This window comes from Numida meleagris, chromosome 13, assembly GCF_002078875.1.
Source record: "Numida meleagris isolate 19003 breed g44 Domestic line chromosome 13, NumMel1.0, whole genome shotgun sequence".
Lineage (NCBI taxonomy): Eukaryota > Metazoa > Chordata > Aves > Galliformes > Numididae > Numida > Numida meleagris.
The window spans coordinates 4,945,297-4,968,811 of NC_034421.1; the positions used below are offsets into that span (position 1 = coordinate 4,945,297).

The 23,515-nt window shown below is 54.9% G+C and overlaps 1 protein-coding gene across 17 annotated transcripts in view; it reads left to right on the plus strand.

Moving 5' to 3' along the window:
* MPRIP (myosin phosphatase Rho interacting protein) overlaps positions 1-20,673 on the plus strand; it is a 60,006-nt gene extending 39,333 nt beyond the window's left edge. For 7 of the 17 annotated variants that reach the window (XM_021411516.1, XM_021411519.1, XM_021411523.1 and 4 more), the window contains 10 exons: positions 2,739-3,324; positions 4,087-4,203; positions 7,174-11,040; positions 12,809-12,956; positions 13,487-13,604; positions 14,289-14,448; positions 14,785-14,904; positions 15,049-15,135; positions 15,706-15,868; positions 16,258-17,456. In XM_021411516.1, coding sequence (XP_021267191.1) covers positions 2,739-3,324; positions 4,087-4,203; positions 7,174-11,040; positions 12,809-12,956; positions 13,487-13,604; positions 14,289-14,448; positions 14,785-14,904; positions 15,049-15,135; positions 15,706-15,868; positions 16,258-16,463 — 5,572 coding nt within the window. In that variant the 3' untranslated portion in view covers positions 16,464-17,456. The other 10 variants (XM_021411520.1, XM_021411535.1, XM_021411530.1 and 7 more) reach the window with 7 other exon arrangements.

Genomic DNA, 23,515 nt, shown 5'->3' on the forward strand with positions numbered 1-23,515 from the left:
CCCCCTTTATTTTTCTTTTCAATAAAAGCCAGAAAGAAGGGAAGAAGCAGCCTGGTCTTGGCACTTGATTTGCCCCACACTGATACCTTCCGATGTGACTAGACATGAAGACGAAGACCAAGGAAATTTGAGGGGACCTCTCGGCCTTTAAAGAGCCATATCTATGCATAGCCTAGCAGGTTACTGCATCTCAGTGGTCCTGTGCTCACTGTCTGCTTCTCTGAGCCCATGTGGCACGGTTTGACTCGGCTTTACCCCACAGAGGAGGTCCAGGTGCCGGTCGTGCAGTAACTTGTTATGCTGCATAATCAGATGGCAACTCTGAGCCCTGAGCTGATGATGAGGGCTTTATAGGTGCACTCGTGTTGGTTTTCACTGGGCAGCTTCCAGGTGCGGTGCACGTGGGGTCGAGGCACGGCGCTGAGCTGCAGCTCTGCATGCACCAGGGCCCCTGGGTGAGCCCTTGGGCTGCGGTGTGAGCGCGGCGTAGCGCAGCCCGCTGGGCGTCTTCCATGCATTTTGTTGGCATCCTCACCCTGGGAGCAGCTTGGGCTGGGGCTGCTGGCTCCCATCGCCCTCCTCCGCCTCTCCTGGCTGCGTCTCCACTCAGCCCAGCGCACGCTTCCTTGTTACTCAAGTCCTAATTACTGTTTATATCCTAGTGTGTGTCAGCACCCCGGGGGGCGGGTGCTGCCTTGCTCCCTGCCCTGCAGTCTGCAGAGGTGTTAATGACACGGTGATGGCCGTGCAGATGTAAAGCACGCACAAGGAGCAAGGGAGCTGCTGCAGCCCCTGGTTGAGCTCCCAGCCCCAGTTCTCTGTGCTCCCCATACGCTCACCTTGGAGCTCGCACTGCGCTCACAGCCACCCCTGGTAGAAATCATCTCTCTGTTGCCTGACCTATGAATCTCCCTTTGCCACGTGATGGGAGTTAATTTATCTGGGAGGGGAGGAGGTGCGAAATGTGTGAGCAGCAGCAGTAGCCATGGAGTGCTGCTGGGAGACAAAGTGCCAAATCTCAGGGCTGTCTGCTGAGTCTCACAGCGCTGTGCCCTTTGGGATCTGTGCAGTAGGAACAGGCTGGCAGGAGGTGGCACCTCTAGGCATGCCAAGGTTCACAGAGTTGTTGAATATCCTGGGTTGGAAGGAACCCATAAGGATCATTGAGTCCAGCTCCTGGCTTCTTCCACATGGTGTTCAGAGCAGTGTCATTTCTGTTCCCCAACAACATCCAAGGGGCCCCAGGACTCCCTTTCTTTCTACTGCTCTTCTCCATTTTAAGATGCCATCTCCTCTCTGTTTTACTTACTTAAAATGCAGCTGTAATTGCTGACTGACTCCACATTGAGCGCATGGCTGGGAGTGCTCTGGAGTTGTGCAGCATCTTCTCGTGGGTGCGGAGCAAGGCTGCATTGTGGTGCCTTCTGGATTTGCTGAGGAAGGAGTTATCTCCAAGCCGGTCTCAGCCTGTAGCTGAAAAGCTGTAGCCAGAATTTCTTGAAACCCCGTTCTACCGAGCCAGTGGTTTGATCCTGGATGGAGGCGCATTGGTAGATACTAGCCCTGGACCAATGCAGTTCTACTCTGGTCTTTGTTTTGGGGAGCAGGATTTGCTTCGTGTGCTGGAGGAGCCCTTCTGTGTTGCCTCCTTTGGGACCCGTGGTGTGTGTGGGCTCGTGGAGCTTCGTGAATGTTGATCTGCCTGCAGAGAAGGGCCCAGACAGGTGCCCTCTGGCTCTGCTCCCTGTGCCCTTCTGGAAAGCTCAGCTAGGCTGTGCTGGAGCCCTGTGCTTATGCAGGGCGTGGGGCCCAAGGGCTGTGTTGCAGGAGGCATCTGGGGGAGAACCTGGTAGCAAAGGGGTTGGCAGACACCTGCTGTTCTCTTGGGACAGGATTCCTCTGCAAGGTTAACACATGGCCATCGTCTTTATTTTAATTTTGATCTGCATGTTCCAAGGCTGGCATGTCTGCCTCTAATGAGCTAGTATTGCATCACGGGCTGCCCGTAGGTTGGAAGCGGTGTTGCCCTCCCCTGTTCACTTTCCCTGCTTGACGAGAATGTCTCCCCTCTCAACCCTCTAACTCGGCCCTGAAAACCATTCCTTGCTTGAGAAATGGTGTTCTGGGGGACGGCCGCGGCGTGTTGTGTAACTCTTGCTCTCCTCGCTGCACCAGCTGCGGCACCCATGGCAGATCCGTGTCTTCAGCGCACATAGTGGCATGGAGAAGTTTTCGACCCCATTCATAGCCTGACTTTGCTGAGCTTGAGGAAAAACCGGACCCCAGTTACAAAAGGCATCTGGGGCGGCTCTTTGCTTCTCCGCAGCGCTGAAGCCAGGCTGAGCAGTGGCATCCTCCCTGCTAGCCCACGATGTGGCCATGCTGATCAGTGTGTGCGTGTGGGCAGGTGCTGGAGGAGCCCTCGAAGCCCCTTCCCGGCTCATGAGGAAGGTTTGGGGCCACTGCCGACCCCAGGGTGGCTGCCAAGGAGGAATGTGGTTGGGATCGGCCACTCCCCAGGGGCCGCTTGCACCGTGGCTTCGCACACCGGCACAACCCGAGGAGGGGCTCCTGTGCCTGAGAGGTGCCAGGAGATGGAGGGGCAGGGGGCACGCACCTGGCTTTGGCTTGGGCTTCGGCAGCCCCTCTCCACCCAGCTCTTGGAGGCATGCGTGGGAGTTCCCGGCCGCCTCGAGCACCCAGTGATGCTTTCTTTTGCTCTCTCTCTGTCCCCGCAGCTCCCTGCCAGAGGAGAAAAACAAAACAAACTCGTCCTTTGAGCCCAGCCCGAAGCCCAGCGAGAAGCCGGACGCGGAGCAAACTGAACTGGACCCGGAGCAGAAGCGGAGCCGTGCACGGGAGCGCCGGCGAGAGGGACGATCCAAGACCTTCGACTGGGCTGAGTTCCGCCCTATCCAGCAAGCCCTGGCTCAGGAGCGCGCCAACGCCGCCGACTCCTCCAAGAGCGGCACCGCCGCCTTCCCCAGGGACACCAGTGCTGCCGACACCGACCCGGGCGAGCTGGAGCGGGAGCGGGCCCGGCGGCGCGAGGAGCGGCGCAAACGCTTTGAGATGGTCGACGCCGTGGATGGAGCGGGACAGGAGGAGACGCTGAGGATGGAGGTGGATCGGATCCTGCCCGTCCCCGCGGACATCAAACCGCAGAACGTCCACGTGGAGATCGAGCAGCGGTGGCACCAGGTGGAGACCACCCCGCTGCGGGAGGAGAAGCAGATCCCCATCGCACCCCTGCACCTCGCCCACGCCGAGGACCGGGATGAGGGGCTGACAAAGCAGCACCTGACCACGCTGCTGGAGAAGGAGGTAAAGCAGGAAGACTGAGCAAGGCTTAAAGCTGCGTTTATTCCTGCTTTGGGATAACAGTGAGCAGGGATATGCTGTAGGGTCCCTTGAAGTATAGGTCTGTGTCCGTGCTCTGTTCCTAGTGCTGCACTTGCAGGTAGCACCTCATTACCCCATCCATCCCGCACCAAGCAGAGATGCTCCTGCCATTTGTTATCCTGCCTTCCTCTAATGAGATGAGCACAACTGAGGCATATTAACTAGACTCTGAATTTAAGCTTATAATTCTGCGTGCCTCTGCAGCTGTAGAGATTTGTGTCTGCAGTTACGCCTGCAAAACCATAAACGGGCTGGAATTGCAGTGCATGCCACAAAGGTTCCCTTCTTGTGAGCCTACATCAAATGGTCTCAAGATTTTAGGAAAAGGAGACTCAGCTCACTTGGAAGAGGTCCACACGTGGGATAACAAAGGCCATTGTTAGTCAGGATTGAGGTGCATTAACAGGAATGAAAGGGGTACAGGCGCAGAGTAACCAGGAGCATCGCCAATCTGAACTGGGGTGGGATTTGCCTGGGCCATGCCTGGCACGAGCTGGTGCCATTCCTCCTTTGCCACATTGAGCTTTATGAATTAAGCACAAGCAGTTCTTTCAGGGGGTGGGACTTTGCCTGTTGAAATGAAATCCCGGTTGCAGAGTAGAGCAGTGCCACGGGAAGCCCTGCGCTCTGATGGCTGAGCCCCTGCCCACTCACTGGATGCTGTCTCTATTCGTGTCCCTCCAGCTGGAGCAGAAGCAGAAGGAAGCCCTGGAGCTCCTGGAGCAGAACCGGCACCTGCAGGACCAGCTGAAAGTGGCGCTGGGCCGGGAGCAGAGCGCCCGTGAGGGCTACGTGTTGCAGGTAGGAGAGCCAGGAGGAGAGGGAAACCCGTCCTCCCTGCGCCAAAGGGACCCTGGTGCGCTTTGGTCCGGGCACACCCCGCTGAGCAGGCTCCAAGAGATCTGACCTTCTTGGAAAAGTTGCTAATTCTGTCATTTTAAAAGGTTTGCTCGCTTACTGAAACCTCTGGTTTGGGTTGCAGCAGGCAGGAGATAACGCTGCCTATTGGCTTCCCCAGGAGAAAGCAAAACACAACCACTGTAGATATGATCTTAGCAGAGCCCATCTCTGGTCCGCCCTGTGCTGTGTTTGCCTTTGCAGCAGCTCTCATCCCCCTTCCTGAGTCCCAGGCGTTCCTGTCACACAGTAGGACTGATATAAGGCTTTCTGAGCATCTCATGGTCCTGTGTTTCTCCTGGCTAGGGAATTCATGTGGCTCTTCCATGGCAAACCCAGCAGATGCAGAGGCATCGCCTTGGGCAGAGTGTGATTCGCACTGGGACAGCCTGGCTGCTGTATTGGAGCACTTTGGTGGATTCTTCTCTTGCAAGACACCTTTCCTCAAGAAAGCCTGGAAAGGTTTTGGAATTTTTGGCAAAAGAGATAAGGGAATCTCTTAGGAAGTCTTTCCTCCCCACCTCCAAACAGTGAGCTTTTGCCAACTCCTCCTATGAGAGCATTTGTGCTCCAGAGAAGGCATGAAGCCTGTGGGGCACTCCTGGCTCTGCTGGCTGGGGTTTTGATCTGCTTGCCCCTCCTGGGACAAAGTGACTCTGGATCCTTGTGTGGCTGCACGCTGTGCTCCCGTGGCAGCAAACCTGACATCCTTGTTTGTTTCTCAAGGGAGAAATTTCCCCTGAGGAAACTGCAAAGTCAGAGGAGCCACCCCAGGCATCTTCCCTTCCTGACAGGTGATCTCCATGGAGGAGTTATTAGTAATGCATTAATTTTGGAGCCCTCAAGCTACAGTGCTTGCAGGGAGGAGTGCTGTTTTCACTTGGCAATGTTGGAAGAAAGTCTTCAGGGACCAGAAGGAGAAGAAAATGACACAGAGCTAGCAAATAAGTCAGGGCTAGGGAGACAGCCCCAAGCCCTTTTGAACAGCATTCAGCATCCATAGGGCTGTCAACATGAGACTGCTGAGAAGCAAGGTTTGTGCAAGGTGCAGGGAGGAGCTCCTGCAGGGACACATCCTGCAAAGCGGGGTGCTGCATCCATCTGCTGTTGTGCTGCCATGCTGAGACTGGCCCTAGCAATCTGTTACAGGGGAGGACAGGAGGGGAAAGTCTGCAGAGGGGCTGAACAAACCTTTGCTGCACTAAGAAGTGTCCCCAGCTCTGACCTGGGAGTTGGGCAGGGTTTTTGGAAGGGTCAGAGGGTCCCTTTTCCTAGGGCTTTTCCTTACATTCCATGGGAACAGAGCGGTTAAAGCCCTGTTGCAGAAGGGAGAAACCTCACCAAACCCTGCTGGGGTAAAAAGATGGAAGCAGGTTATTCTTTGAGCTTTTCTTCAGCCCCAAACTGCGGGCAAACATCACGGTCTTATTTTGGATGCACGCTCTGAACTTGTCACTCCCCCCATACCTCCATCACCCCCTAATTTCCAAGAGTTCCCGTGCTGACCCCGCTCGCTGCCAGCCCGTCCCTCCCGAGCCGCCCGGGGGCACCGAGCCCTGGGGCAGCCCCACGCGGACACACGCCAGCACGAAGGACGCTGTTCCGTAAGGCAGCCGCCGAGATAAGCGCCCCGATGCATGTGCTGTGCACTGCAGCCTCTCTGCCCTCCTGTAACAACCCTTCTCTCGCTCACAGCATCCTCGGGACGCGGTGCCCGGCTGGGGGGCATGGCGGGGGCTCAGACCGCCCCGTGGTTTCCCCAGCTCCGGTCCCAGCGGGAGGGAGGGGGCACCTACTAACCTGTCCCCGGGTGGATGTCCTTGCATGTTGGTTTTTTTTTTTTTTTTGGTGTAAAGCATGAAATTTAACTTAACATAACTGAGTGTCACATCTGTGGGCTTTCCTTACCAGCAACCAGAGTACAGCAGGGCAGGCCAAATTCCTAGGCTTAACGCTGTGCTTCTCTTGCCTCTTCCTGTCTGTGTATTTTTTTTAAAGATACATAATTTCTGTCGCCTATTGCATGACTCTCTGTGAGTTTTCTCTTTGCATGCTACATTGCTTTGGTTTGAATCTCACAAAGGTTGGTTTCTTTTGTTTTACATTCTCATCATACCTTCCACCCCCCCCCCCTTCACTTGTTGGGCTTTTTATTTTGTCCTTTTTTTGTTCTTTTGTATTGTTTTGTTTTTTTTACAGGTAGAGAACTTAGATCCTTCCTAGCCTTAAGCTCTAGCATAACAGCATCTCTCTAATGCACTGAGCAGCCAATAAGTCCTGTCTAGCAGTCCCCGAAATGACATCGCCACGCCGGCTGTCCTGTCTCGCTGCGTTCTGCTGGGAAGTGATGTCATTTGCTGCCACCTCATTTTCTGTCGTTGCTTTTGTTCGGTAGGACTGTGGTACCTGAACTGTGCACTTTTTGTTTCACGGCAAAACGAACCCACACACTAAAAGCAGTTCCTTTCTTCTCGGCCTGTCCCCATCCCCTCCTTCTCACCCGTCCAGTTTTTCTCTTGTCTGTCTGTCTCTGTTTTACTGCTGGTGTTTCTTTTTCATTGTTTTTGTTTTGTTTTCTGTTTTTGGTTCCGTTTGATTTTGGTTGTTCTCCTTTTAGCCTGTGACTGTACAGCTGTTTTGACGTTATGGTCCATATTTTCTGTTACTGGAAAGCAGTTGTTGCTCATTTAAAAAAAAAAAAAAAAGTTAGACAAAATAAAATTGTGCCAAGAACAAATCATCCCAATTGGAGCTTGTGGGTAGCAGCCAAATCACTGCGAGGAGCTTTTCCGTGGCCTGCCTGGCCAGAGGTGTGACACTCAGAAGGGAGAGCCAAGAGTGTTACTAATCTAGTATTTAATCGATTTTTTTAAGACCGAGGTGGCCGCCTCGCCATCAGGTGCCTGGCAGAGGCTCCACAAAGTCAACCAAGACCTCCAAAGCGAGCTGGAAGCCCAGTGCCAGCGTCAAGAGCTGATCAATCAGCAGATCCAGTCGCTGAAGCGCAGCTACGCCGAGGCTAAGGACGTCATCCGGCACCACGAAGCCGAGATTCAGAGCCTGCAGGCGAGGCTCAGCAACGCGGCGGCCGAGCTCTCCATCAAGGAGCAGACCCTGGCCAAGCTGAGGAGCGACCTGAGGAGCGAGAAGGAGAAGGCCAAGGAGCAGCTGGAGGAGTGGCAGCACGGTGAGGCCGCACTCAGCTCCCAGCTGAAGGCCAGCGAGCAGAAGCTGAAGAACGCCGAGGCTCTGCTCCTTGAGAAGACCCAGGAGCTGCGGGACCTGGAAATGCAGCAGGCTCTGCAGAGGGACCACCAGAAGGAGGTGCAGCGGCTGCAGGACAGGATCGCAGAGCTGAGCAGGCAGCTGAACGCCAGCGAGCAGGCGCGCATCCTCATGGAGGAGAAGCTGCAGAAGAACTACGAGGCTTTGCTGGAGAGCTGTGAGAGGGAAAAGCAGGTTTTAATACGGAGTCTGAAAGAGGTAGAGGAGAGGGCGAACGAGTACGAGAATCAGCTGCAAAACAGCGAGCAGCAAATGGAAATTCTGCAGAAGGAAAAGCTGAGCGCGAAGTTCGAGGGCAGTGAGCTTGTCCACCAGCTGGAGGAGCAGCTGCTGCTGAAGGAGGCCAGCATCCAGAAACTGGGCGAGCACATCAAGGAGCTCGAGAGGGAAAGAGATCAGATCAAATGTCGGTTCCACGAGCTCATGAATCAAGTTGCTGAGTCAGATAATGAGGTTGCAAAGCTGCAAGCCAAGCTGAAAATGGAAGAGACCAACTACCACAACCTGGAGCAATCGTTTGAGGAGGTGTCAGATCAGTTCCAGGGTGTGCAGAAAGTGCTGAAAGAAAAAGAAGAGGAGCTGAGACACGTTAAGGAAATGCACTTGAGAATTGTGGAGAAGAAAGATCAAGATCTCAGTGAGGCTTTGGTTAAAATGGTTGCTTTGGATAGCAGTTTAGAGGAGACTAAAGTAAAGCTAAAGGCCAAGGAGGAGGCTTTAAGGAAATTAACTAGTGTAGGTGCAGGGCCGTGTGCTGAGGAGGCAGAAGATGCTGGCCCCCATCTCGAGGCTGATGAAAGTAACCCATCTCAGCTGGGGCAGCCTTTGCCAAGTCATGATGCCCTCCCAGCTCTGACCTGTGCGTTGAAAGAGGAGGAGGAGGAGGTTCTTGAGACCAGCCAGAGGCAAGCGGAGGAATTTGGCTCCCCTTCCAAAGCTGCAGAGCTCCAGGACCAAGAGTTGGCTCAGAAAGCCTTAGCAAAGCCAGATGTAGGAGTCATGGGGGCCAAGAGGCAGAGAATCCGTTTCTCGAGCATCCAGTGCCAAAAATATATCCACCCGGACGGGTCAGAGAAAAACTGGACGAGCAGTACTTCTTCTGACACCAGCCAGGACAGGTCATTGTCTGAAGAAAGCATGTCCTCAGAGCCAGCTCCTGGCTACCCATCGTCAGCGGCAAGCGACTCCGAGACCTACCTCTCAATCATCCACTCCCTGGAAACCAAGCTGTATATTACAGAGGAAAAACTGAAAGATGTAACCATGAAGCTCGAGAGCCAGCACGGCCATAACCAGGAGACGCTCATCGCTCTGCACCACCAGTGGGCCAGCACAGAGTCTCAGCTGCGGGAGCAGCTCCAGAGCAGCTTATCCCAAGTCAGTGCTCTTGTCTCGCAGCTGGAGAGCGAGAGGCAGGAGAAGCTGAAGCTCGTAGAAAATCACGTTAGCGAGCTGGGATGTTTCCAGATGAAAAACAACCAAGCGCTGGCTTGCTTGGAGAAGTGCAGGGAGCAGCTTAGATCTCTGCCCAAGTCAGACAAGGAGAAGGAGGGTGATTTGTTCCTTGTTACTCTATCCGGCATGGAAACAACCTTATCGAGTGCAATCCGGGCCTTGAGTGGGGCACCAGTCCCGCCTGAGTGTCAACAGAGCGAGGGCCTTGTGACAGGATCCCCGGCATCAGAGGGGGGGGTGCTGGGTGAAGGGGAGCCTGTCTCCGAGGAGCAGCCAGCGGGGACGTTTGACACGGGCCAGCTGAGGTGGCTGTCTGAGAGAGTGGCCTTTGAGGCCTCTCTAATCAGCCAAATAGCAGAGTCTCTGAAAAACGCAGGCTCTGAGATATCGCAGCTTCTCAGGGAGATCCGGGGAACGGCAGAGGTGGCTCTGATAGAGCCGGCAAGTGCTTCTCGCACAGCAGTTGACTTGGCCGGTGTCCTATCTAAGAAGCTGCTGCTAGAAGGGGAGTTCTGGAGCCAGGTGGAGGAGTTGAGAGTGCACTTGAGCACCAGGGAAGGAGAAGCAGAGGGCAAAACAGAACCAGCAGGTGTTGGCTTTTCTCCATGTTTTCTCAGTGCTGTAGCAGACGCTACGTTGATCAAGGCAGAACTTGGGTTTGTGGCACAGAAAATGAGGGAATCTTTTCACCAGAGATTAAAAACGATCGAAGAAGAGCTCCATAACACCAAAACAGCTCTCCAGCAGCACAAGTGCATGTTGGAGGAAATCCTCAAAGCGTACAGGACTCCTGATTTTGACAGAGTTGTGCATCAGATTTCTGAAGCACTTGAAATTCAGAAAGATGCTTCAGAAAGAGCCCAGATCTCCTGGGACGGGAGCTGCCTCCAAATGGAGCCGTGCCAGGAGGGGGCCAAGATGGAGGAGGTTCGTGGCCTACCAGGCCGCGGCGGCGAAGCTCTTGTTTCCATTCAGGAAGATCTTGCCCAACAGCTGAAGGACAAATCCAGCGTTCTTAAGGAAATCTCCGTTGCCTTACTCTCTCTGCCTCCTGAGGAGGCCATGAGAGATTGCCAGAATCTCCTCAAGATATCTCAGAGTCTTTCGTATCACTCGTGCATGGGAGACCTGGAGCGATACTCCTCTTTGTTAGTCCAAGATGCAATAGTTCAGGCTCAGGTTTGTTACGCCGCTTGCAAAGTCCGCCTGGAGTACGAGAGAGAGCTGAAGTCGTACAAGGAGTCCTTGCAGAGCATGGACGCGCTGTGCCAGGAGCGCGTGAAGACGGTCTCCCTGCTCCGGGAGGAGTACGAAGAGCTGCTGAGGAAGCAGCAGGGTGAGTACGGCGAGGTGATCGCCATGCTCGAGCGGGAGAACGCCGACCTCAAAGCCAAGGTCTCCCAGCTCGACGGTCAGCGGAGGCTTTTGGAAGAAGAGGAGCACAAACACAGCAAAACCTTGAGTGAGCTGCAGGGCCGGTACGAGGAGGAGATTCGGAATGTAATCGAACAGCTGAACAGGACGGAGGATGCTCTGAAGGCCGAGAGGACGGAGGGCCTCAACCAGCTGGACGCCATCGTCCGCGACAAGCAGGACATGGAGCGCTACCACCTGGAGCAGATGCAGATGCTGGAGGACAAGTTCCAGGCCAAGATCAAGGAGCTGCAGGCCATCCATGGCGAGGAGCTGCAGGCTCTGCAGGAGCACTACAGCCAGAACCTGCAGCGCCTGCAGCACGCCCTTGACGAGTACCAGCAGCAGCACCCGGATGCTGTCTCTGCGGAGGGACCGGGTGGTGGGGACGGCTGGGGGGCCGGGGAGCCGGGCAGCGCCACGCAGGGACCCAGCGGGGACCTGGACTCCATGCACGGCCTGCGGGAGCGCATCCAGGAGCTGGAGGCCCAGATGAACGTGATGAGGGATGAGCTGGAGAATAAGCACCTGGAGGGCAGCGCTTCCACGCTGAGGGAAAAGTACCAGAAAGACTTTGAGAACCTAAAGGTTTTACCGTGTTTCATGCTTTATGGTATCTCCCACTGAGCTTACTGGGAGGGTGCATTCAGTCCCAGGGTTTGCCTGGCCTAGGGGCATCCCCCGTGAAGGGCATCAAGCCTAAGCAAGCCCCATTATGTTAAAAAAAGGCCTCTGTAGAGCATGGTGTTTTATCCATGCTTCCTTTCCTCTGTGCTGGGGTATTCTAAATGCATTGCTGAGGAGAGGGTAAGTTACTGGAGGGGGAGGCTCAGCATCAGGGCTGCTGGGCGTGTAGATGGAAGGAGGGTTTCAAAATAGCTCCATATGGTCAGGCTATCCTTCAGCTTGAGCACTGTAGTGTTTCTCCTCGTGCCCGGGGCACACGTTTTGTTTGTGTCTTCCTTTTAGAAGCATTCCTGAACTCTGTCCTTCCCAGTCTGATCAAATCTCCAGTCTGTCTCTGCTGCCCTCAGAAACGTGAGGTGAGGTGGAAACCTCCCTCTGTACCTTCCTGTGGAAGGATGCCAAATTCTGTAGCAAAGCAATCTCCTCTGCACGGGGAGATCAGTGGTGGTGTGCGCCAGCAATTCGTAACGTAACAAACAGTGCACAGTTACTGGAACCCCAGATTTAGGTGCAGAAAGCCCAGAATGCCTTCGTTTGTATTGCTCCAGCAGTCAGGGTGGGCTGTGAAACCAGCCTTGTAGGGATGATTCTTCTGAACCAGATGGAGGATGTAGTGTCAGGAACACTTGGTGCTGGTTTGTATGTGTTCTGATGTCGTGGATTTATAGCAATGCATTTACAATACGTTAATAATGGAATCTCCCGCCCTGTGGAGGAGCACCCAACCTTTCCCTCCAATGTTAAAGGCATAATGAAGAATCCTGCAAGCCAGTCCAGACAGGTTCTTGCACTGAGCTGTGAAGATGCCTCCAGACTAAAACGTAAAGGCACTGAGCTGAAAACTGGGGAGTAGAGTGACACAGAATTTCAGGATTATATAATGAAGTGGTGATGCTTAAGAGTGTACATTAGTGCAGGTCAGTAGGTGTTATGCTTTTGTCACTTGGGGAGTGAATTTGTCCCCCCCTTAAATCTCCCTTGGAGTCCCAGTGGTTCCCCAGGGGACAGTTCTGCTGTCTTCAGAAATGAAAGAGGAGCCCACGCGGGGCCATTTCCCCCTGGGTGTCTGACACCTCCCCTGGAGAACTCAGGGCCAGCAGCGTGGGTTTCTGCTCACCCCCTGCCATCCCAGTGCCTGAGGGGGTTGCATTTGCCTCCTACAAGGCCACGAGCAGGATCTGTGCAGGAAATCCAGCAGGGATTTGATATTTCACCACTGGCGATTCCCGAATCCCCTGAGCGCTGCTCCGTTTCCTCGCCTAAACTCAAACCTAGACATTGAACTAGGAAATGATTTCCTGTGCAACACTTGAAATGATGCTCAGTTGTGAATTAAGGTCCCGTTGCTGGCACGAGCTGTCTGCTTTCCACCCAGAGGTGGCCACACCTGGAAGCACGGATTGCAAAGGAGAGCAGAAGGGGCGCAGCAATCTTTTTTTTTTGCTGTTTTAATGTATTTGCATTCCCTGATCACATCTGACCCCAGACCTACCCTTGCCCTTCCCTTCCGCTGTCAGGGGTTGAGGACAAGCCCTGACCTTGTGGGCTCCATCCTTGTCTGGCTGTTGCGTGGATGGGGAGGGAGAAGACCCCAGGATGGCAGCCAGGCGCCCACCACCCGCTGGCGTGCAGCTCCCAGCTCAACCCCATCCCCTCGTCCCTCTTGCAGGCAACATGTGAGAGGGGCTTTGCAGCCATGGAGGAGACGCACCAGAAGAAGATCGAGGACCTGCAGCGGCAGCACCAGCGGGAGCTGGAGAAGCTGCGGGAGGAGAAGGACCGCCTGCTGGCAGAGGAAACAGCTGCCACCATTTCAGGTACGAGGACAGCTGCGTGCTGATGGGGAGGGATGTTTGCTCCAGGATTTGAGGAGCAGCATGGGGGGTGGGTTGAGAGCTGGATGGAGATCAGAGGGAGACAAGGAAGAGCTGGTGTTTTGGATGGAGGTCCATCTCCTGGTCCTTCTCCTGGCTCGGTATCCCTCTTGATGCCTGTAACAGTGTGGTCACTTTTCTGTTTCATCTCAGAAAGGCATTAACCATTCATTGCTGGTCCTCATTCTTCAGTGCCGTTGGGACTTTTAAAGCACTGAGGCTCAAGGTCTCTGCATTAGGAGTCCTGCAGTTCAGGAAACAAGACGTGAATTGGCCAATTTTTTGCACTTCACTGAACAGCAGGATTTGCAGAATCTCCTTTGCCATGTTGGGCTGTTGGGTGGCTCTCTGGGATGACTTGGTTTATTGTTCCTCTAAAAAAAAACAAACCAAAGAAGCCCTCTCCAGCTCTGCTCTTTGGGCATCGTGGTGCTGGGTGCTAACCCTGTGCTAACCCTGTGCCACCCTTGCAGCCATCGAAGCCATGAAGAACGCGCACCGGGAGGAGCTGGAGCGAGAGCTGGAGAAGTCGCAGCGCTCACAGATCAGCAGCGTTAACGCCGACATCGAGGCCCTCCGGAGGCAGTACCTGTAAGGCTGCCTGGTGTCATCCATCCGTCGCTGTGTTTCATGGTGGGGTTAGGTGGCTGGGAGACCCCTGGCTCCTCCGTGATTTTGGCATTGGATTGGAGTCAGTTTGACTGTCACAGGGACTTCTTCCCTCTGTCCCAAACCAGCTGCAGCCATAAGTTCCTGGTTGCCTCTCATTCAGGGGTTCCAGGGGCTCAGTGTCCCCACACTACCCAAAGATAGCAGCTGTATGGTCACCAGAGGCAGCAGATGTGCAGAGGTGATGCTGCTTTTCTTGCTCCTGTCGCATGAGGACAGCTGGGCCACATCTGACCGGACAGGGCCAAAGCACAGGAGCCAACCAAAATGCCCAAGCAGCTTTGTGAGCCCTGATGCATCTACATTAGGCAGGCGTGGGTGTGCAGGTCTACCCATTCCCGAGTGCAGGCTTGCTAGATCTCAGCCCTGGTTTTGGAAACTTGCCCGCCATTTAACCTCCTGGAAGAAGACCTCCTCTGGGTTGGTGGCCAAGCCCCAGTGTGCCAGGAGAGGGAAGGGTTGGCTCTCGAGGTTTTTCCCAAAGGGAGCACACAAATCCCTGTCCTCCTCAGTCCTTAGATCCTCGCTGGATTGTCCCGGGCATGTGTGGGGCGCCAGAGAAAGAGCAGGAATGCGCTTGCCAATGGTTGATGTCTTTTTTATTAGGGAGGAGCTGCAGTCGGTGCAGCGGGAGCTGGAGGTGCTGTCGGAGCAGTATTCGCAGAAGTGCTTGGAGAACGCCCACCTGGCGCAGGCGCTGGAGGCTGAGAGGCAGGCCCTCCGCCAGTGCCAGCGGGAGAACCAGGAGCTCAACGCCCACAACCAGGTGAGGCCAGATGCAGCGGGGAGGGTGAAGGTGGGGAAGGGCATGGTTTGGTTGGACTTGGAGATCTTAGAGGTTTTCTCTAGCGCTAACAATTCTGTGGTTCCGTTTTTTTTTTTAAACAAACAAACAAAAAAAGCATCCATCATGTCTTTATTCTTTGTTGCACCAAGCTGACGTCCTCGTGTCCAGCTGGGGTGAAGATGTGAGGTTTGTGATAAAAGATGCCTCTGTGTGGCTCCGTAGGGCAACGGAGAAGGTGCTGAGCAGGGACAGGGAGACGTCACCATCTCTCTGCTGAGCGCTGGCTCATCCTGCATCATCTCCCCCCTCTTCCAGGAGCTGAATAACCGCCTGGCTGCGGAGATCACGCGGTTGCGGACCTTGCTGACCGGGGAGGGTGGAGGAGAGGCTGCTGGGTCGCCTCTCACCCAGGGCAAAGACGCCTACGAGCTGGAGGTGAGCGCCGTGTGTCGGGTTGCAGCGGGGCCTGGGGTCCCAGTTTTCCCCATTTTGCACCAGGCAGCCTGGTTCTGTTGTCTGTGAGGGTCTTGGGGTTGCGTGGTGCGTGCAGGGTACGCTGACACTGCTCTGCCCTTCCAGGTCCTGCTGCGAGTCAAAGAGTCAGAAATCCAGTACCTGAAGCAGGAGATCAGCTCTCTCAAAGACGAGCTGCAGACGGCACTGAGGGTAATGTTGGCTGCAGGATTCTTCTGCAAATCCTGAGGGCTGTGCTTGTCTCCCCTGCGTGTGCTTAGATTCCAGCTCGCTTCCCCCCAGATCTGAAACAGCATTTCATTCTTGCCCTCAATTAAACTGGATACCCGTGTTGGTGTTGTCAGCAAAGTCTCCCACAACTCTGTCAGCCCAGGACTTATCCCTTCTCCCTTCTTGTGGGAAAACGTTCCCCTTGAGTGTTTTTTTTCCCTATTCCTGTCATATCAAGAGATCTGAAATGGCAAAAATAATCAGCGTTAGAGACCTGCCAGTGTTGGATCTGGTCTGCTTTGGACCAGATGCTGGACTCCGAGCTTTCTGTGCATCTCGAGTCCTGCATTTCTGCTCGGTGCAGCTCCGCGAGCGCGTGGCTGGCATCGCTGCCCGAGGCTCCAAAGTGCAGAGCAGGGGACAGAGAGCCTTGCTGGGTGAGCAGGGCGCTGCTCCTCCTCCGGCCGCTGGTGCCAAGCTGCTCCTCGGCGCGGTCCCCCCGGCTCCGGCTGTCTGTCTTATGCTCTCGGGTTGTTTTTGTTCCTTTGCCAGGATAAGAAATACGCCAGCGACAAGTACAAAGACATCTACACAGAGCTGAGCATTGTGAAGGCCAAGGCAGACTGTGATATCAGCAGGTTGAAAGAGCAGCTGAAAGCGGCCACAGAAGCTCAGGGAGAGAAATCCCCTGTGAACACCACTGTATCGGGATATGGTCAGTGCTCTTCCAGCCGCTCTAAGCCGTCTTTGGGTTCCTGGTTTAGCGTGTGCATCCTGGTGTACTAGCCCTTGTGCAGTACTCTGAGCATAGGGCTTTGCGTGGTGCTTTTTTTTGCCATTTCACGTTGCATCCCACCTCTGCTCCTTGTGGAAACCGCACTGGGGGCAGCGAGGAGCGGGCGGCCCGAGCTGCCCCCCCCCCGGCTGTTCCTCCTTCCAGCCCCAGGAGGGGAAGCTGTGGAGCTGAAAGCCCTTCTGCCACCTCCCATCAGGAGAGCCTTGTGCTGAGAGCCCCCTGCCCACGCCTGGCTCGTCGGGACGCAGAGAAGCCCCCGCTCCTTGTAGTGGGCACCGCACTAATGCTGTCGTTTTGCTTCTCCCCAGACATTATGAAATCAAAAAGCAACCCTGATTTCTTGAAGAAAGACAGATCCAGTGTTAGCCGGCAACTAAGGAATATCAGGTCAAAGGTGAGCTCACTGCTCTTCCCCCTGCGATGCAGGTGGCCAGTGTTACTCTCCGGTGGGGATTTAAGATGGGAAGAAATGGGAAGGGGAAGAAAACAGAGAATTTCCCGTCACCTGTGCTAACCTGGATGGCAGCTGGGAGAACACCAAGCTGGCAGATGAGACATGGTTTACAGAGCCCGCTGCCCCACAGTGCCCTCCTGGGATGTAGGGGTAGAGCTGCTCCTCACCTGAAACAAAGACAAAGTTCACCTGTTCTTTGGTCTTTCACAGGCAGACTCTCTCAGAATTTGCTCCCCATTGTCAGTTGAAGGTTTAGGTGGTAGAAATGCACACAGCATTCCGGGTTTTGCAGTGTTGATCGCTGTAAGATCGTGGGTCTTTGTATGGAACAGCGATGTCTGGATGCTGGGCATATTTAACACACGCTTTCCTTGTGTGTTAACACAGCACAGACGGCCCTGTGTTTCTCTGGCCCTTCTGTATTGCTGTTGGTCCCAGATGCCAATAATTCTGCCAAGTGCTCCTGCTCGGCCTGCTGGCTGCCAGCACTGCACCGAGCCACACACTGCCTGGTGCTGTGGGACCACAGAGATACGAAGGGCACGCACAGCCGCTCACAAAGCATCCTTACGCATGGGTCGGTCGGCAGGACGATCGGCATGGGCACATTGCTTTGCCTCTCCCCCTCCTCCAGGCATTGGGGGTCTGATGCTGATGTTGGAAGTGGTTGGGACTTGGGGCAGAGCGAGAAGCCAGCAAGCAGAGGCTTCTAGCTCAGGAAGCAGCCACAATGCCGCTCTGCAAGCAGCAGGTGTCGGCACGGGGTGTCTGCGCTGCCCCATGCCAGCAGGGAGCAGGTTGGGGCGCACCCAGACCTGCAGACTCGCTGTCCCAGGTCTGAGGGTCAGTTTCCCATCACCACTTCAGCTCAGAGCACTTATCTCGTGGTGCTGTTGGCAGGACCCTCGGGGGAAGGAGGGCTGTGCTGGGGGCATGCTGCCCGCTTGCATTGCTGTGCGGGGAGGGGGCGGGCCGGGCTGCGCGGACGCCAATGCCTTTAGGATTTATGAGCTTCTTGTTTTTGTTTTGTTTTCTTTATTTTGCTTTTTCCTCCAACAGTCCGTTATTGAGCAGGTCTCATGGGATAACTGAAATGAACCCGAGTCCAGGTTCCCTGCCACGTAGGTAATCACACCGGCACCCACCGAGCGGCGCAGCTGCCTGCTGGAGCGGCCCTCGTTGCATGCACTGCTCACACCTCCACGGCAAACGAGAGCCCTTCTCTTAATGACCAAATGGTTTATCTGTGGTTAATGATAGTAGGGGAAGAGGGGAGGAGCAGTCTGTCTGCTCTTCCCGGGGAATATGGCTTTCTCACCTTCCTTCTCCTCCCACCCTCCCCAACACAGCGAACAGCACAGAGAGGATTTGGGCGCAGTGGGGCACATTTTCCTCTTGGCTGTGGTGGGAGTGTGGGATACTGAGTGTGCATGCTTGAGTGACTGTGCATGCCTCAGACTAAACTTCAGCATCAGCGGGGTCCTGTAGGAGAACCTTTTTGCTGTTAGCCAGGTGGAGGAGTGGATCAGTGCTGCCTATAGATGCATTTCCCACCGAGGTCTGTAGCATGCAGTAGTGCCCCTGAACTCAGCTGCAGAGGAGATTTCCAGGCTGCCCCCAGTTTTCTCTGTCTGTAGCTGCTGCTATAGGTTGTTTGGGTGTTTCCTTGCCCTCCTGCTGCTCCCCAGTGTCCACCCTCTGCTCATCACCACTTGGCACCACACATCCCACAAGACTCCGGGGCCATCCAGCAAAAGGAGGGAGTTGGTGGGAAACGAACGCGATCCTAATGGCACAGACACTGAGGAACTGGAGCAGTAGTTAATTTTCCTGGCCCATGGTAAAGACTGAGGTTAGGGAACGATGATGGGGGGTAGCTGGAGAGCCGCAGGGGCTCTGGTGGAAGATCCCCTATCTCAGGCTTCACCCTGCATTACTCTCCCCTCATCAGCAGCTCAGACAGATCATGAAATCCCTAAGGGCTGAATTTGCTGGAATTTGTACCATGAGGCAGAACAGCCTAATGGCTTCTGGTGTCTGGTTCCACATAATTAGAAATCGAATGTGCAAACTGGAATGCATGGGTTGCTGCTCATTTAAACAGCCCAAAGCTGACTTTCTGCAGGAAGGGCGTGCTCAGGCTTGGGTCCCGAGAGGCTCTGCTGTGGGTTGGAAAGAAAAGAATGCACCATGTGAATGCGGAGCACTGCAGTGCTTCATTTCCATGCTGCTCCCTGATGCTGTTCTGTATTTGTGAGCCTGAGGGAGGAACGTTAAAAACGGCAACTTCGGAATGAGCACAGCTTCACGGTACTGTGTCCTGCCTTGATAAACCCACATTGAGCAAAACCTGCCCTGAAATTGCAAGCTCTGTGATGACCAGGCAGTGTGGTCAAGGAAATAAAGCAAAAGGGAGCGTGGTGGTTGCCCGTTAGCAGAAGGGTTTGCATGCAGGTCTGTGCCTGCTGGAGCTGCCATGTGCTGCAGAGAGGGTTGGTTGCAAGTTGCAAGGCGAGCAGTAAGGCTGCTGCACTCCCCACATTGTACCACCAGGGAAGGGCAGCAGGGAGGAGGGGAGGCTGCCTGAACCCCTGTGTGGCTTCCCGGGGTGATGGCAGTTTAAAGTTGTCCTAGCAGGGCCAGATTTGTTCGCTCCTCGGGCTGCACGCCTTGCATCGCTCTTTTCCTGGATTCCCAAGCACAGGTAACAGCAGATTGCATAAATACTATTGCTGAAGGCTGGCAAGGCAGGGTTTGGTTGGATAGCTGCATCGCAGCAGCCATCGCATCCCGCTAGACGCAAAGAAGCCAGCGCTGTGTCACCCTGCGTGGCCGGAAGGTTAGGTCTGGGAGATGAGAGGTGGCATTTTTGCTGGAGACAAAATGCAGTTCTCGGGGCTGCTTGAGCAAAGTGCACACGTGGAGCAGAGCCTGCCCCGTGCCACAGCCCTGGGGGTATATTGCAGCGAGTCCTGGTCCCTGCAGGCTGTGGGATACATCCCACCCGGAGCTAACCCTGTTTCCAGCAGCGTTCACCTCTCTCATCCGCTTTGGTCCGCGCCCAGTTAACATGTGCTCTCAGCTCTCTCCAGGCACTGCAACTGCACCCTATGGCTGCGTGTCTCCTCCAGCATGCCCCACTAATCTCTCCGGGATGGCCTCCCCCCCGCTGCCCACATTTCCCCCCCCCAAGTCCGCGTGCCCAGTGGCGCCCGCCCCATCCCACCTCTGTCTGTCTTTTTCTCCCTCCCAGAGCCTGAAGGAAGGCCTGACCGTGCAAGAACGCCTGAAGCTTTTTGAATCCAGGGACTTGAAGAACGACTAGCTCTCCCCGCTCCGCTTCACCACGCGCACCTCCCGGCTTGAGGCAGCACAGCACCAGCACCGTTCGTCCCGCGCCGCTCACCGCCGTCCTCGCTGGCGTTCGGCCCCATGGCCCTGGCCCCCTCGCCACCCCCTTTTCCCCGCTTGTGAGACGCTTCTGAGACTCTGAGAGGGAGAGGAAGGGCTTGGGCTGTGGGTTTTGTGGGTTGTTGTTATTATTATTATTAATTTTTTTTTCCCTCTTCGGCGCTTTGTAGGAGAACCCTTCCTTTACTGTAAACCATTACACTAAGTGTCAGTATTAAGGCTCAGTAGCCTGTGAATAAGCTAGCTCCGTCGTACCAACGCCTTGGTATGGGCGCAGGGCCGGGGGGCGGGGGCCATCCCTCTTACTGCTGTCACGAGCCCCCAGTGCTCAGAGCACGCGGGGAGCTTCATTTGCCGTTGATCTCGTCGACTGCATCTCTTGCACCTACAACGGGGGAAAGCCTGTGGGACGCTGCTGGGGAGCCCTGAGGAGCCACGCTGGTGCCTGGCTGGCATAGGACGCAGTGCCCAGGCACCGGTGTTGGGTAGGGGCTGCTATGGGCACCTGGCGCGCAGCGGGAGGGAGGGAAGCGTTCCTGGGGCTGAGCCGCGAGGTCACTTCTTGCCTCTCCTAGATCCAGCCCAGCACTCTGTTTTTTTGTTGGTTTTTTTTTGCTGTTACTCCCTTCCTCTCATTGAGTCCCGTGTATCCTAGGGTCTGTGCGCATGTGAAACTCCCTTTTCCTAGTCAAAGGAAAGTAGAGTAGAAAGTAGAGCCAATATTGACTGAAAATGCACAGTGCTCAATGCATATAATGCTCCTTTTTTATCAGCTTCTTGAACTCAACTCTTCCTGTCAGCAGGGCAGCTCCTCTTTTAATTCGTTAATCTTTTCCTGAAATAAAAGTCTCAAAACCAGTATGTGCTTCAGACCTGCTCAGTCCCAGCAGCTTTCGTAGGCGGAGCAGACAGCGGATGCACACTAAATGTGAGTGCAGAGAGCTCGGTGCTGGCTGCAGGAGCATCTCCACATGCTTTGTGCACCTACAGAGCCCTGGTCCTGCCCTGGCTGTGAGTGGGGTGAAGCGTTGCCCCATCGCTCCCAGCCTGACGTGGCCACATCACTTTGAGCCTTTGGACATTTTTCAGGTCGAACTGCGTGGCTCCTTTGCTTCTCTGCGTTCACCCGAGATGGAAGCAGGTGTGTGTGTGTGCACTTGTGGCTTACTTGGGTCTCTGTGGGCACGGGGTGTGGCCAGCTGGTTGTTCACGTGCAGGGATAAAGCTCAGTGACGGTTCCAAGGGTGCCACCAGGCACTCAGAGATGCTCTCCTGCACTGTACCTCGATGACTGCGCGTGGGAGTCCTGGAGATGGCAGCAGGGCAGGAGGGATCCTCACCTGCTCGGATACGAAGGCTCTTCCCTCTATAGCAGGCGTGCGACCTCTCAGATGTTCTGCTGTGCAGCCTCACCACAACCTGAGCTCACCGCTGCATTCTCCATTATCCAAGCACTGGAGGAGCCTTGGGAGCCCACCCCTGGAAGAGAGACTTGGTGATCAGGTGTGTGCAGAGGCTCTCTGCCAGCATCTCATGTGACTGCAGGGTAGGCTGGTGGCACTGGTTTTTATGGGCTGTGTTCTGCACTTGGGGTGCTTTCATGCCCTTCAATCTCTTGGGACATGGAGCGAGGATGGCACATGGCCTCGTCACTGTCACTGCTCATCTGTCCCAAGGCTGCAATGGATGCAAGAGAATGCCTTCCTCCTCCTCTCAAGAAGCACAGTGGGACTTTGTCCTTCTCAGCCACCGGAGCAGAACGTGCTGGTCTCCCTCTTGCCACATGGACTCCGATCGTTCTTACTTTCCCCTAGAAAGCCTTGCTTTTCTTTGCTGACTTCATTATTTTAACCACGAGCACCAGAATTGACATACCTTGCTGTCCTGCTGCACCTGCACCTGGGTGCTGTGCAAGGGGCAGGATGGGCGCTGACGCTGACTGATGCCACTGAGCACCACGTGCTCCCCAAGGAGGGATGCTGTCTGCTGCACACATGCTCGTACCCAGCTCTGGCTGTCCTGCCTGCTGTTGGGCCGAGGAGGACCATTTGCTTTCTTTGCCCAAATGGCTGCTTCCATCCTTATTCCTTAAAGCAGAGAATGGCTTTGGGAAGAGGAGGGCGGATGTGGTGCAGCTGCATGGGTGCTGCAGCAGCTGGGACTCAGCGAAGGGAGACCAGTACCAAGGTGTGACTGGCCTCAGCTTCTGGCTCAGCATATGTCAAGGGCTTCATGTGGATTGCAAAAACAGGTGCCGAAGGGCCAAAAGGTGCTGCAGTGTGATGGAGGTGGAATTGGGGGTTTGCTATAGGGGAAGCCTGACTTGATGCAGAGGGCTGATGGAAACTCCCAGGCAGCAGCTCTGCTGAGTTCTACAATACCATAAAGCAGCATGGTGGTGGTCTGTGCTGTACCTTCTTGCTCCTGCTGCAGGTCGAGCCTCTCTTAAATGGGAACAAAACAGGAGCATGTCAGAGCCGCGTGGCAGGAGCAGACCGGGGCAGGGCCTTGGCTGTCCCCCGGTCTCTGCTGTGTGGCATTGCTTGTGGCGTCTGTCCAAAGCAGGATGCAGCCCTCCACCTCAGGGAGAGCGAGAGGAATGGCAGCTCTAATGAACGGCGGGGAACGGGGTGGCTCCTGCAGAGACACAAGAACAAAGCCAGCCAGAAAGGTGATGGCAGTGTTCTGTGGTTCTTCCCATTCTTCTCTCCTGCTGCGGGCTTCATCTGTTCTCCTGCCACTGAAGTGACACAGCTGCAGGTGCCGACAGTGCCTGGAAGCGCCTGCAAGGAATTACGTTCATCTTTTGTGTAAAGTCCTCCCACCCTCATCACCATCACGCAGCCACCAGCCCGCTGCGTTCCTGTGCTGCCGATGCAGAGCTCTTTGCTGTGACCACTTACATGCACGCAGCACGGCTTGCTTTGCCTTTCCTCCTTCCCCTTCTCTCTTTTTGAAAAGCTTTGTTATTCTCTTTTGAACAAAAATAATTTGAAAGCAGTATCGTATTCCAAGCGTGCAATGTAAATATTTGAGACTCGGAAATGAGCAGAGGGCTCTCTTTTGGGACAGCATTATGGGTTTGATTTCACTCTCTGGTGAGAGCTGTCACCCCCTGCCTGCCCCAACCCAGGCTCTGCTTTGTGCTGGTAGAAATTCCTTCTCCCACCTTTTCTGCTGCCCTACCCTTTAGTTTCGGCGATACCTGTCCAAGGAATGTGCGCGGTCGGTTTGAGAACTGTTTAACTTCACTGCGCCGGAAACTTTTTTTTCCCACTCTTGTATAGGATGGCTCCACTGAGGCACGGAGCAAAGCGGGGTGCAGTGCGTTCAGATTTGCATTTGGGCTCCTTGCAGGTGCTCTGTGAGGCAGGACGGGCTTTTCAAGGACAGCACCCCCAGTGCAGACACGCAACCTTCAGCATGTTACCACCCCACTGCAGCACTGCATACAAACCCTCCTCAGCAGGGGATGCAGACATGCAGTGAGTGAGGACAGGGAGGGCTCACCCCACAGCTGCACTTTGAGACAACCGAAAGAAGGGGCGGGTGGGGGAGGTGCTGGCAGGAACCTGATAAGCCTGTCAAGGTGGTAGCAGCTGAATGCAGGCAGCTGGCAGAGCTGGCAAATAATTTAGTGCAATTCCAAACAATTGTTTTCTCATTCTTCCTGCTTTCTTCACATAGTGATAGTGCACGGG